The sequence below is a fragment of the Ruditapes philippinarum genome, unplaced genomic scaffold (assembly GCF_026571515.1).
Source record: "Ruditapes philippinarum isolate M1 unplaced genomic scaffold, ASM2657151v2 ctg36_1_1_1_1, whole genome shotgun sequence".
NCBI classification, from domain to species: Eukaryota; Metazoa; Mollusca; class Bivalvia; order Venerida; family Veneridae; genus Ruditapes; species Ruditapes philippinarum.
In genome coordinates, this window is record NW_026866845.1 from 5,706 (window position 1) to 21,879 (window position 16,174).

At 30.9% G+C, this 16,174-nt stretch overlaps 1 protein-coding gene across 1 annotated transcript; it reads left to right on the forward strand.

Annotated features, from left to right (window-relative positions):
- Positions 1 to 1,300: 1,300 nt before the first annotated feature.
- LOC132733966 (melanopsin-A-like) lies at positions 1,301 to 8,424 on the forward strand. The gene is made up of 3 exons (XM_060720663.1): positions 1,301 to 1,620; positions 6,354 to 6,496; positions 7,573 to 8,424. The coding sequence occupies exons 1-3, from the start codon at positions 1,463 to 1,465 to the stop codon at positions 8,412 to 8,414; spliced, it is 1,143 nt and encodes a 380-aa protein (XP_060576646.1). The 5' UTR covers positions 1,301 to 1,462; the 3' UTR covers positions 8,415 to 8,424.
- The last annotated feature ends 7,750 nt before the right edge of the window (positions 8,425 to 16,174 follow it).

Consider the following 16,174-nt stretch of genomic DNA (forward strand, 5'->3'; position numbering starts at 1 on the left):
ATTCATTCGGAATCTTATCTATAATGTTTATGTGTTGTATTAAATGTATTGGAATAGATTATTTCTAAGGGTTTTAATACTTTCATACTTATTCATTTTATGAAATAGACATTTTACTATTCAATAAGATTATATACATCGTTGGCTTAAATATTTAACAACTTACATCAATTTATGAAAAACACTAAACATGGGTGTTTTAACCTTCCTGACATTTTTTTTTTATTTTCAATGATTTTTTTTCTCTTTAATCACCTTTTCCATGAAGCCGATTTCATTTAAACGGTGACATGCAGTAGCTGATGTCTTGTGTTTATTGATACAGAACCGATTATAAGCCTGCTAACGTAACAATGTTAAGTTTAAACTTCATTGATTCAATACATTGTACATAAAATAACATTTACAAACATTTCACAGCAAACTAATTCAGACTGGATCGGAAAACAAGTACAACAAAACTTACATCAATTTCTCACCATTAAAGGTAACTTTTCAAAATAAAGATACAAAAATGTTGCGGTTAGATGTAAGTTCTTTGAATGTAAACTAAGGTACCTTATTGAAGGAAGAATATAAGGGGAAATATAATTGAATATATCCGAATTTTGAATACATAAGATTAACAATATGTTTACTACGTATGTGTTAAACCATTATGCATATGAAATATTATTCATTGAACATGGACATGCAGTAATTCTTAATCATTGTCCAAGCATGTCTACTTAAGTGTAAGCATAACATGAATATCTCACTTAACTGTTGTATAGCATGTTAACACGCACTCGTCATTCGGCTACAATAAATCTTAAACATGACATTGCACTGACTAAAGATAAAGTGATTTCTATTGTTTTCAAATCAAATTACACACAAAAGTGGTGACATTATTCAAACAAGTTCGGTATACCTAGACTATCAATATTCACAAAGACTGAGCATGTACTGTTATAAACCCATAGCCTCATGACGACAGCAGATTTTAAAAATGCGACAAGTGCAGATTATATTCAACCGGTACATCCGTGTACTCTGATAATGATCTGCACTATGTATAAAATTAGAATTTCGCTATAAAAGATTAATGGTTTGTCAAGACAGTAAAATGGACAATTCCATTAAAGACATTCAGCAAGGTAATGGTTAGAACACTGGAATATCGCTGTAACTGATATTGATTGGTTTTTCATTCTCACTCGCTCCCTCTCCATATAAATTCAGTTCACGGTATTCCTAAGTGTTAGTTTAGTTATTACAATATGCTATGATTTTAATATGTTTCGGATACTCAAACACCAATAATTGTATCTGTGCTCTCAATATTTTTATACCATTTCAAAAGAGATAACATCGTTATTACGTCGGATGGTTATCTAACATGTATTTGTTTGTGATAATGGATATCAGTATCTCAGTTATTGTTTAGTTTTTGGATTGAAAATCATGAAATATAAATATTATGATTTCGGCGAATAATTCTACGGATATTGAATATAAATTGGATTTTAACCATCAATCTCTCTCGCGAGAGGTGTGTATTTTCTTAGCCATCGTGTTGATATTAGCATTTTGTGTCGGAACAGTTGGCAACATTACAGTTCTCGCATTATATCTGAAGTAAGATACGTTTTTATTCTAACGTTACAATTGGCTTACGCACTACAAAACATTTAGTTTTAATTCAACTTTTATATTTTAAGGAATGAAGCAGTTTATGTTATAAGAATATTGTTCAACTTTTCTTATGTCAATTTAACTTCTTAAAGTGACATAAATTCAAGTTGAACTGAATTGACTATATATTCCAAAAGATTAAAATCTTATAATGTTGATTGACAAACAATTGATATTGAAACATGCTTAGGATGAAATATCAGTATGCCTTAAATATAAAAAGGCTGCCCAATTGAACGTTACAAGTAAAATTCTGACAGATATTTACAGAAATTTCTTTGAGTCATGTGATTCATCTATGTTTAAATGCGAAGTAAATTATTTAATTGAAAGGAATTATGGCAAAATGTAAATTTGTTTTGACTTTCATCTGTTCTCTCAATATATACCTTTAAGTTGGTCATTTTAATCAAGCTTTATATAAGTGATATTAGGGTACCTACAATAGAAAGCGTCAATTTCTATACAGATATTAGCTGATATTATCCTGTCATTAAACTCAGAGTAGTTGTATGTTTATGTTCCTTTGGTGATTATTTATTTTTTATTTATTTTTGTTTTATTTTCCATGCATGAAATGGTTTTCCAACTTGACCCTCCGAAAGTTTTCAGAACGTTGCCATTTCGAATAAGCCCTTAAAAAGTATAAAATGAATTTTGAAATGATTTTCTTTAATTTTTATTTCACGTACAATCATAGAATTCAAACATTCATAGTCAATATTCAAACAAATGATTTTATCAGAAAGTCTGAATATCTGATAAACGGTGGCTGCAATCCTTATGCCGCAGCCAATAAAGGCAACCTTTCAGCCACAATGGCTTAAAAATGGAAGTATCATAATTTTGCGTACAAGAACTATCAAAGACTTTGACAACAAGGACTTTTTAAAATATTGTATACTGCAATATCATTTTAAAAGGGGTTTAAACATAGTATTTTATATTGACAAAGAGCAACTCCAAAATAATTTTACCACGACTGGGTATATTTTTTCTACGATACGTCTTATAATATGTTATATGTACGCGGATGTTAAATCAAGAGCCAGTACTAGCAGCAAACTTTACACAATATAACCAGTTTATAATCAGTTATTTTGGGAACTATAACTGTCTAATAAAAGATTTAAACATACAGTGCCAATTTAATGTCTTGGGTTGTAATATATATTTTTTCATGATTATGTGAATTAAGATGAACTTAATGCATCTGACTTGAACTGTTTTGGATAAATAAAATCAAAATATCTTCAAGAACAAATTTCTGTTTGCACAAATCAATTAGTTTACCAAATTGCTAAATATTATTTTAACAGCTGTTTGATAATAAGAACTTACCGTGAATATTACGGAATAATTTTAATGTTTTTCCAGTTAATTAAAAATATTAAATGTAGCATTATCAAAACTGCAATATAAAACAACAAATTGAAATACCTTTTTTTCTTTAAGACATTACAAGAATTATTTGAGTTTACTTTTGACGCTATCTAAGATTGAAAATTGTTAATTTTTTTGTTATTGACTTGATGGAAATTAATGATCATAAAACTTATTCCTGTCAAAGAAAGTGTGGCGCTTTTAATTTCACACAAACACACACTAATTGAGTCACTTCTGTACTAAGAGGTATTACCTCTAATTTGTTTTAATAAACTTACTCGCCAGGAAGCGTACAGTATTAAAATTTTGAAATAGAATATTTTAATAAATTCTTATTACTCATCTTTAAATTAATTCTTCATTTTAACTATATATAAATACACACCTGGTACAAGGTCTTTAATATGAATAACACAAAACGGTGATAATTCAAGATCGTGATGAAATAAAATCTATCACATAGCTCTCATGACTTTTGAGTAACTTCGCTAAAATATGCATATTTAAAATGCATATCATCATTAAGCTGTTTCATACTACCATTAAATGAAAAATTATTTTGTAAAATATTCAAAGGCTATTTTAAAAAGAGAAAGATATTTCATTTTAAGTGTATATACTAAGGGTGTGTCTAGTTGTTTTGGGGATTGTGGCAGATATCCTACAATTATTACAACTGCTAAAAGAGTTATTGGAAATTAGTGTAGAATCTGAAAGACGGATGAGCAAAGATATGTTAAAAAGCATTCAATATGATGAAATGTTTTGATAACTATGGCCAAAGAAACATATGTTAAAAACTTTCTTATGAAAAATGAATTTGGGCAAATTTGGTTTGATCAGAGCGTACTGAATGAAAGATTATTCCGTTAAAAATTTGCCTTTACACTCTTCAAACTTGGTACTCTGATGTGTGAAATAGTTTTTAACGTTCATTGTTAACTTTTAAACATGAAATATATTTTGATTGTGTAACAATTAAAAAAATAACAATACACTGGGTAAACTAAGGACCTCTTCACATGACTTAGAATTAGAAAGAGGGAGGTCTAACACTGAAAGAAATCAAATAATATGCAAGATTTGTGATATTGAAATTGAAGCTTAATTTCATTTTGTTCTAGGATGTCAGATGTTAACCTCTTTTAGAAAGAAATATATTCCATCTTAATTCTATTAGTCCTTTTCAATATTAAATGTCATCTTAAAATGTAGATATTAAAAAGTGATTGACTGTGTTTGCATATAGTGCTTTTCAAGAGCGAAAAAATATTAACTTAAAAATTATTGTTTTAAACCTGTAAATTATTTTATGTATCTACACTTCTGGCGGTATATTACTATAATATTATTTTAAAAATAATTTGACCCTTTTTGCCTACTTTCAATATTTACTACCCTAGGGTACTTGTACATTTTGGGTATTTAATATATTTTAGGTACAATAAGCACAAACATTCAATGTCAAGCTTGGAAATGTTTTGCGATATAGACAGGAGGCCAAAATCAGATCTAAATTTTATTGTATTGTCATTGTTGTAAACGTGTAAATGGCAATATTAACATATCTAATGGAAAACTGTTTTTCAAAGCGGTTTGCAAATTGCTTCCAAGGTCCATATTCTGATAAAAACATTTAAATAAAGTCCCAAGATTAATCTTTGGGGACAAAGATCCATCCAAAATGGGTCAACCATTACGATAAATGAAAAAATCACATGAAAAAGGCCCAAAAAATGCCAAAAGGGGGCCAAAATCTAGATCTTTCTTTTCACCTTTAAACCAAAGGGAAAGAACGGGTTCCCGGGAAAGAAATTTGTTTAAAGAATTTGGAAAAACAAGGACTTTTTTTTGACTGTCGCCCTTTTTTTAATGTTGTAACTTTGGTTATTATATTTAATTTTTACTTTTTATGCCCAAATTCTCAAAGGGGAACAAAAACTTGGTCCATTTAAACTATTCCTCGGCACTCATTTACAAACAATTGACAAGTGTAAGAAATTCATGAAAAAGAAATTTTTTAAAAACCATCGGAAAAGTTTTTGAGGCCCCTTTCTGGGCCCCTCCCTTTTATTAAAAGGGGGTTTTCAAAGTTAAGGGAAAAAATTGGAAAAGCCCCCAGTTTAAAAATTGGAACAGGGATAAATGCCTGTATTTCCCTACCCATGAACAACGGATTCCTGCACACTTAAGAACTACTAAAGTTGATTTTTGTCAACAAAATGTAGACTGTCAATAAACATTTTTCGTATTCTCAAGTCTACATTATGTTGTTTTTTTCTTGTTTTCTAGACTGAAAAAAAAAACATCTTGCAATCATCGCTACAAAAAATTGCAATGAACTCGACCATTTGTCGAAATTCTAAGGTATACCTTAGATAAATAGATTATTGTAATATATTTGTTGTTTTGGTTACTTTATTGACCATATTGCATTACATATTGAGTCACCTGCGCACAATATATGACTACATTCGGGTTCAGGTTATTATATTATTGTCATGAATCATTTTAAATTAAAGGGATATTCAGGCAAAATAATGACAAAAATATTAAAATGACCTTTTGTACTCAACTCGTGCTAAAATGACATTTCTAAAAGTTTAAGCATGAATATCTCTTAAAATTCTTTATATTTTTTATTTGAAACAGAAATATATCTATATATGTTGAACAAAATTTAGACGCCAATATAATCAGCGAATAGTTTTAAAACAAGTCAGGTCACTTAAACAAATCTTTGAAGTTACATTAACAGATACTGTGGATATTGTATTACTGAAACAGGTCAAAATCATGCATGTTCTTTAATGTTTCCAGAGTTCACTGTGACAACTTTTGTGAAATCCTAGCGCTCTAACCTGACCCACGCGAGTCAGGTTAGGAAATCACCATTTTATTCTTTATATGGAGAAACGTTTTGTTCCTTTGACTGTTTAATATATATATTTTGAGTAGGAATGAAAAAATTCAAAACTAAGAAATGAAAATATTGCCTGTGTCTCCCTTTAAAACATCTAACAAATCTCAAAGAAGCCTTTTCCAAATAATCATTTTGCTTGGCGTTTTTAAAACATTATTTCTCCGTATCAATGAAAACATATATGGACACACATTGCCATCTTTATCATCAACAAAACAGTAAAAAGGGTTTCTTCCTCGACAATCATTTTATTAGTACAAATTCAGGATCAAAAATGCCATTCACGACTTAAAGAAAAAAATGTGAAATCTTGATTTCTATATGTTGTGGAGAAGTTTTATGTGAAATCTACTTGTCTTTTTTTCAGATACAAGAGTCTCAGAACAGCCTCCAATCTATTTGTGATAAATCTTACAATTGCTGATTTATTAATGTGTATTATTTGTCTCCCTATGCTCATCAACGAGTATATACGGAGTCAAGTTGTTGACAGTGAGTTTATTGAAAAGTGTAAGTATATTACAAAGCTAAACTTACATTTCGAACTTGTCTTGTTTAAAGTTTGAGTACAGTTCAGTTAAGATGTGCTTAAATATTTAGCGAGAACATACATGTAGACTATATCATAGGTAATTCATTATTGTCACTATTCCGCTAGTTTACACGCTTTATCGATTTGATCTTTTGTTGGTTTTTATCAACGATTTAGCAAATAACTAAAACTGAAAATGATTATTAAAAAGCTTTGATATATTGTTAGTACCAGTGTCTTATATTATATAACCATGTTGATTCAAAGTTTACGTGCTAGTATCATTTTCAGCAACAATGTTCAAGGACTAAATGAACCTTTTAAATAACTTGGGATAGGGCGTATGTTATTATTTGTTTTCCTCGAGAACTATTCAGTTAAATTATTAGCATATTAGAAGAACCCTCAAGGCAAATCAACTTATGTATAACACAATTAGCTATTTTATCGTAATAGATAATTTCTTGGTAAAATATGTTCACGTATACGCTATGAACTTTGTAACAGAAGCACAGCATTTTCTAAATACATTATGACTCTTTTATGATATACATAAATACTTTTGGACCTTTATATATATATATATATATATATATATATATATATATATATATATATATATATATATATATATATATATATATATATATATATATATATATATATATATATATATGACTTATTTTTTATATGTACCACATAATGCAGGAATTACGTTACAAAGTGACAAAAATAGAACATACATAAATTGTACACATACAACGCCAGATTAAATGCCTGTATGAAAGCATGCAATTTTGAAATAGTAAATATTATTTATCATGTCTAACATAACAAGTCAGTTATTACACTCTGTTTTATATACATGTACTTTATATTATAATTAGATACAGCTACAGTAACTTAACAATTTAGATCAATATGTATATTGTGATGCACTATTACCTTTTTCAAATGAAAATGAATTTATATGCATGTCTTTCTACAAACATAAAGTATGTGTTCTAATTTTTTTAAATAATTATTATGTAAATACTTTAAAAATTCTTTTCAGCTTGTCTCATCAACACCTACTTTGGAGCTTTCGTTGGGTTCTTGTCGATATGGTCGCTTGTGTGCTTAGCATTTGACAGATGTATTGTGATAACACGTACCATGCCAGTTAGACAATATTCTAATAAATCTTTCTCCATTTACGTTATTATAGGACTTTGGGTATTCTGTTTAATCGCGGCTGCAATTCCATTTAGCGGTTACGGACGTTATGTTTTAGAAGGTCAGACAACGTCATGCGAAAGTAAAGATACATTTACTTTTACATTTCAAAATGTGTTTTATAATATAATGATACAAGTGTTATTTTTCGTTGTTCCTGTAACATGTATTACATATTGCTACTTTGTAATATATATTAAAGTAAGAAACCACGAGAAAACATATTTTTCTACTCGAAAAAGTGGACAGTTTGACGAAGTTTCTTTCAGGCGCATGCGCAGAAATCGAACACTTGAAAAGAAAGAAATGAAAACTGCAAGAGCCGGAATTATTCTTATTTCGGTATTTTGTTTTTCATGGACACCTTTCAGTGTTGTGTCATGGATAGCTTTGTTTGGAAATAGAGATTCTTTGACGCCAATAGCAGTAGCGTTACCTTCAATATTTGCCAAAATAACAACAATATTAAACCCTCTTCTGTATGCGTTGTTGCTACCAAGCTTCAAGTCAAAGTTAGCTTTGTTTTGCAAGAATCATTTCCATTCACCACCTTCGTCTTTTGGATCAAATGAAAGGGACAGAAACATTCCATATACATTTGGTAGTTCTAGTCATCTACAACGAACAAAGACAATTGTAGTTTTTGGCACCAGAGACAGGGCAGTTATAACTGCTGTTTGAAAAATATTTGTTTTTTATGCTCATTTTTGCTTTAATAAATAATTATTTAATTATGAGTCGAGTTTATTCTTCTTAATGTAATCAGAGAAAGAACAAAACAATTAGTAAATGGATAACACATATATGAATGATGACTAAACATTATTATATCTGAAAAGAAATTAAAGATGATAACGTCATAGAATATTGTGTAGATATTGTGACTTCAGAATAATCAATGGTAAGATTTAAAATTGGGTTATTAATCTTTAAAGATAGACCATTTAAGATGTATATATTTCTGAAAGAACCTGTCAGTTTCCAGTAAGTGAACTCAATTGCTTTTAATTGCTTTCACCAACATACATGTGCACAGTCAGTGAGTATTTATATTGATAAATACTTGATTTATATGCAAAAAGATATTCAAATTATAAACATTATATCAATGGAACGTACAAATTATCATGAACAAACTGGAGAAAAAGAAAATTTAATTTCGGAGTGAAACAAATTAACCTCAGAAAAGACATAAATTTTAACAAATTCTATTTTCTGGATTAGTGGACGATGTGATTTTTCAAATATCATTTTCAAATACATATTATTGAAAGTTATTCACATATTACTTTTAAAATATTTTAAAATATTTTGCTTTTGCAATTTTATTTCGTTGAAATTGGTCCAGTCCATTTTCCCTAGAATTTGAATGACTGACTTTACCGTCTATCCGGTTCATTCGACGTTATTTATAAGCTTTTAACATGACAATACATATGAAACAAATCTTGCTGAGTCCGCAATACATAGTTCTGTGCAAAGTACACGCCATAGATCAACAGATAAACTTGTCTCAAGACTGTTCTTTTAACATCATTTTCTTCAGTCAATATTATTAATCCCAAAATCTAAAACATCTGAGATGAGCGAACCTTTGGTCTTTTGGATAACTTGAAGGTATAAAGGAATCAGGATGAATTATTTATATTCATCTTTGTTTAACGTATAGAAAAATAAATTAGAATGTACTGTTATTCCCTTTATAAATGATGGAGGGTACATGATTTGCACGGTTCCCATAAAAGAGAATGCTACATCATTATCGTATAAAATATCTGACAAATATTAACCTTTTTAATGACGTTATAGCAAACATCATTAATCCTAAAGCTAATGCAAGGGGGCGTGATGTCTCAAGGTCTACAATCCATCACTTTTAAGCGAAATCAAATAAAGTCTGCAACGTTCATCTGGTATTTATATTTATTTTATTGCTATCAATTTTAATGCCATGTACACAATCGAAATTGATAAAAAATGAAGGCTCAGACAATATTGGTTTACGGTTACTTCGAATAGAATAACTCATTTCATTTTCAAAATAATTGATTGTATATTGAATCAATTTAAACATTGTAAGTTATAATATTAATATCATTATAACAATATAACAATGTTTTCAATACTAAATCAATTTTCTCCTGAAGAAAATACTAGTATAATAAAATAAAGAAAATAAGATTCCCTAAAGAAAGTCCAACACGGCAAAATTGAAAATGTTGCAGACCCATGGACGGTACTATCAAGTGAAAACTACTGTCAAAGTCCCCTAGCACCGGCTTAAGCAGAATCTACATTTAACATGAACTGGTATAAGTTTGAATTTCGAAACATCCGCAGATGTGTTCATATGGCGGTTATCATGGAAACTTCAATGTGACACGTAAGTGCCGTTCCATGAAAAGCGGCATATGGTCCCCAAGTAAAAAACGCGTGTGCCTGAAACGATAAAACAGAATATAATTTTGAAAGGGGTCAGAGGTTATGAAGCCTGCATATCAGAGATAAGACCTCAAAAGACGAATTTAAAAAGCAGGTCATATATCCTTATGATGATTAAACAGTATTTAAGTGAGGAATACTGCAACCATCTAACAGGAAAAAAGCCGAAAAGGAAGAACTAAATTACTACAAGCACAACAATTATGTCGTGCTGAACGATCTTTAAGGATCGTTAAACTTAACAAATTTACTTTATGGATGAGTGCCAACATTTTCATTTCGCTTATTTGAATTTTATTTCTTTTTTGAAAATGACTCGTGTATTTCAATGAACTTTTAAAAGTATTCATTCATTTACAACAAATAAAAGGAAAGGAAAACAAAATATTAGTTTAAGAATGCACAGTTTGTTAGTCTGAGTATTACCCCCTTGGTTCCAAAGGTTGTAAAATAAATCATTCAACTATGCATATGTATCATAATTACGTTATATTCGTCATGCAGTATCTAACGGATTTGACAGTCAGCCAATCCCTCGTAAAAACAAGTACACGGAGGGTACAAACATTATCTCAACATAAACATTTTTCAAGATAAAGATGTGGGAAAATCCTCAGCATAAAGAAACGTTTAAAACATACATTATTTGAGAAAAGAATACTTTCTGTAATGTATTTCAAATATTGCTTCAGACATCAGTTCTATTGTTCAACTAATGGACGTTACATTTTATTGCGGCATTTTCTTTTTCGTTTAGTTAATTATCGTCATTTTAACAACCTTCATTCGGATTTCTCATCTATTATATTAAATGTTAATAATTACACAACAGAATGGAGCTGCGTCAAGGACTAAATTGTGTTACTAATTATTTTAACTAGGATATGTTATGGCTTTAAGAATTATATCAAAATAAATGAATACCAATAAATTTTGTAAAGTAGGGAAAAAGAACGCCGGCTCGTATTGTTTATATTTTAACTGTCAGGTTTCATTGAAACAAAATAGAGGAACAGATCCCTAAAGAAAGTCCAACACAACAAATTGAAAATTTTGCAGGCTCGGTTTGATCGAGCCTGTTCATAGCCTGGAAAGACGGTACACGCCCCCTAGCACCGGCTTAAGCAGAATTCTACACGAAAATTGTGACATTTTGAATTTAGAAACATCCGCAGATGTTTTATACGGCGGTCATCATGGAAACTTCAATGTGACACAGTACTGCCATTCCATGAAAAGCGACTTATGGTCCCCAAGTAAAAGAATGCTTTAGCCTCTTAGGGCGGAACTAAATAAAATGGGATTTTGAAAGGGGACCTGAGGTTATGAATCCTAAAGTTAGATAAGAGGAGATGAGAGGAGTGGAGGGAATTTTAAATTGTCTCTCATAAACAACCAAAACCAAAATAAAAAAATGTCAACCAGTTGTATTTTGTTTTATCTTCATTGTTCAGTATAATGATTTGACAGACGCGTGTAATTTAAATCACAACATGTTTGCCTTTTCCAATATTTTATTTTGATGCAGTTTAATTAATATTTGGCCCCTTTAACATCGTGTCCTAATAAAGAAACTTTCAAAATAAAAACAAGAGGAGGGATTTAGACAATCAATGTTTTGTCTCAAAAGGTATGCCTTTGTATAATTGGCCGGGTTGCACTGGTGCAAACCCGGGTTATAGTATGGTGAATGTTGGGCGGCGTCCGGGCGGCGGGCGGGCGGGAAAAAAACTTTCGTAACAGTTTTCTCAGCAACTACTTATCACAGCCTCTTGATATTTGGCATACAGCATTGACACATGGTCCCATACCGTGGGATTCGATTTTCAGGTCTGTCGCTCATCCACTTCCTGTTTATCCACTTAGTTAAATTAGTTAGATTTTTCGACATTAATGGTCAATGGTAGGAAATTTTCGTAACAGTTTTCTCAGCAACTACTTATCACAGCCTCTTGATATTTGGCATACAGCATTGACACATGGTCCCATACCGTGGGATTGGATTTCAGGTCTGTCTCTCATCCACTTCCTGTTTATCCACTTAGTTAAATTAGTTAGATTTTGAAACATTTTTGGTCAATGGTAGGAAATTTTCGTAACAGTTTTCTCAGCAACTACTCATCACAGCCTCTTGATATTTGGCATACAGCATTGACACATGGTCCCATACTGTGGGATTTGATTTCAGGTCTGTCGCTCATCCACTTCCTGTATATCCACTTAGTTAAATTAGTTAGATTTTTTGACATTAATGGTCAATGGTAGGAAATTTTCGTAACAGTTTTCTCAGCAACTACTTATCACACCCTCTTGATATTTGGCATACAGCATTGACACATGGTCCCATACTGTGGGATTTGATTTCAGGTCTGTCGCTCATCTACTTCCTGTTTATCCACTAAGTTCAATTAGTTAGATTTTTTGACATTAATGGTCAATGGTAGGAAATTTTCGTAACAGTTTTTCTCAGCAACTACTTATCACACCCTCTTGATATTTAGCATACAGCATTGACACATAGTCCCATACTGTGGGATTCGATTTCAGGTCTGTCGCTCATCCACTTCCTGTTTATCCACTTAGTTAAATTAGTTAGATTTTTCGACATTAATGGTCAATGGTAGGAAATTTTCGTAACAGTTTTCTCAGCAACTACTTATCACAGCCTCTTGATAATTGGCATACAGCATTGACACATGGTCTCATACTGTGGAATTTGATTTCAGGTCTGTCGCTCATCCACTTCCTGTTTATCCACTTAGTTAAATTAGTTAGATTTTTCGACATTAATGGTCAATGGTAGGAAATTTTCGTAACAGTTTTCTCAGCAACTACTTATCACAGTCTCTTGATATTTGGCATACAGCATTGACACATTGTCCCATACCGTGGGATTTGATTTTAGGTCTCTGTCGCTCATCCACTTCCTGTTTATCCACTTAGTTAAATTAGTTAGATTTTTCGACATTAATGGTAATGTTAGGAAATTTTCGTAACAGTTTTCTCAGCAACTACTTATCACAGCCTCATGATATTTGGCATACAGCATAGACACATGGTCCCATACTGTGGGATTTTATTTCAGGTCTGTCGCTCATCCACTTCCTGTTTATCCACTTAGTTAAATTAGTTAGATTTTTCGACATTTATGGTCAATGGTAGGAAATTTTCGTAACAGTTTTCTCAGCAACTACTTATCACAGCCTCTTGATATTTGGCATGCAGCATTGACACATGGTCCAATACTGTGGGATTCGATTTCAAGTATGCAGCTCATCCACTTCCTGTTCACATTAATGGTCAATGGTAGGAAATTTTCGTAACATTTTTCTCAGAAACTACTAATCACAGCCTCTTGATATTTGGCATACAGCATTGACACATGGTCCCATACTGTGGGATTCGATTTTAGGTGTGTAGCTAATCCACTTCCTGTTTACCTAATGAATTAAATTTTCGACATTAATGGGTCAATGGAAAATTTTTTTCGTAACATCACAGCCTCATGATATTTGGTGTACAAATGCAACCTGGCCTTTTCTGTCTTTTTTTTATTTGAAATAAAGAATAGTTTTGACGAAAAATCTATATTGTTGCCTTGACGAAAAAAAGATATTGCTTTACAGGCGATTAAAATATAATACTCAGTGCAGTGAATTGGTTCTAGTTTGTTCTTCAGCTTGAATATTATAATCAAACCAGTGGTATAAATTTCCGGATGAAATTATGTAGTTCTCTGCTCGCATATTTCTACATGAAAATACATGTTGTATCTTTATCCGATAGCATGTGTTTCTTCTTCGCAATTACTTCTACATCGTCAGTAACCTAGGCTATTTACGATTTTAGGTAAATAGATGTAATTGTACTGCACATTGGGATTCTGACGATGCAACTTGTAGTGCAAAAAGTTGAAAGTTAGTATTATTGATATAATCTGTTAATCTACTAATGATGCTCGCGATCACCCCTTGTCTGTACACTTTTTAAAGAACTATACACAAAACTTATACAATTTTATTGTCATTATTTATTAGAATATAAAACACAATAAAATAAATGATCAGTGCAATCATATTGATATCACAAAGTGTGTGTGTAAGTATGAACATGTATAATTATGATGAGTAATAATATTTTGTTCTAACGTTTTAAATATATGTATTTTTGGAACATTTATTACACACTTACCAACAATATCTGTATATATAAATCTTTCGTGGTTTGTTGTTATGTCTACTACCAAATACAATTAACATAATTATTTATTGTATCAAAGACCTTCAATTAAAGACCAGTTCACCGAAATATAACCAGGTAATGAAGTACAAAATCAAACACCTATTAAAAGTTCAGATTAACTGATAATACATACAAACATTTATTTGTGTACTGGAAAATATACAACTGACTGGATTAAAAAAGGTTTAGATATTTCAAACACATTATAAAAGAATCAATTATTGTATGTCCCCCTTCCTTGTTGATCTTTTTATATTTTATGTTATGCATAAGTATTTCAAATATTGATTAAAATCATACCAATGAAATATTTGTATAATCTGATAAAACATTTCTTGAAACAATGTTAATAGTGTCATAAGTGATTATGTACTGCCATTTATACATGTGATGAATTTATTATCTGCTTTATACAGATAATATTTCTCACGCTTACAAGCAACATTCAGTTATGTTTGGTAATTAATACTATCAACACTATTGTTTATGGTTTTACAAAACTTTAGTTGTGGGTCAATTCATTTCAAAGCAACCGACCTATTGTGCCTATTCTCCAGAGATGGTAATATTATAGTTAAACAGGTATCAAAAAATTTGATTTAATGGAAATGGTTTTATGTGAGCACATCATGGCATTTAAAAAATGATGGTCTAGACAATATCGCCTTGTTGATACTGGTTTTCGGGGAGATTTAGTATTTTTATTTACATCGAGAAATCGAAAAATGGCAGAGGAAACATAAATAAACTATAAAACTAGATTCAATCGGTAGATTGTGAATCACTATCAAAAGCGCAGGAAAATATCAAGACAGTAAAACATTATCATGCGGTAAGATCTAAAATGCCTTCCTTTAAGATTTTTATTGCTTGTATTTGAGAAACACTGGTATTTATGTCTGTTCTCCTGATGTATATTGCAACGACCTTCACTGATATAATTGTATGCTTTACTGACTAATATTGCAACAACTTTCAGTTTGGGTTGAACTGCAATAACAGGCCATAGAACGCCAAACATTATAAAAAGAAGTTAAGAACACCTAAAAAGAGTTGATACAAGTGAATTAGTAAATTTATTAAAAGTGAATTTATGCTAATTCAGGTGTAAATAGTGAGTGCAAAGGTAAACGTAAAAGTTGTATGCAAAAATAAACAATTATCTTCATGAGCCATTGACAGTTATATATATATATATCATCCGGAATGTACCGCTAACATTCGAATTTTCAAAAAGAATAAGGCAGTCCTTTTGTAATGTAGAGAGTTTTTATACTTTATCCTAAGTAAGAGACATATTTCATTATTAATTATTGATCAGTCGCCGTTAAAGCCCCATTTGTCTGATTCCGTTGTAATTTCGTTTTCCCTTTATTTTTGGAGGACAGCAATATAAAGCCTTAAGCCCTAATCCAGCAAAGTGTCTGGGCAATTTCCGCGTGGCATGGTGGTTTTTTGGACCGGAAATTTGTTCTTTCTGTACATGACGAGTAAAAATATTTTCGTAAAAAACCCACAAAATTTTGTCCAACAAGCAATTCAAATACCATTTGTCTTTATTCCGTTGCATTCGTTTGGAGCGTCTTCTTAACGGCAATATAAGGTATAAAGCCCTATACAAAAATGTCCGGGAGATTTCCGCGCGGCATGGTCGGATTTTATTTTGGAACGGCCATTTCTTCTTTTTGTATATAAAGTGTATAAAAAATTTTAATATAACCTTTTCACGATCCAACCGTTAATACAGCATTTTCCGA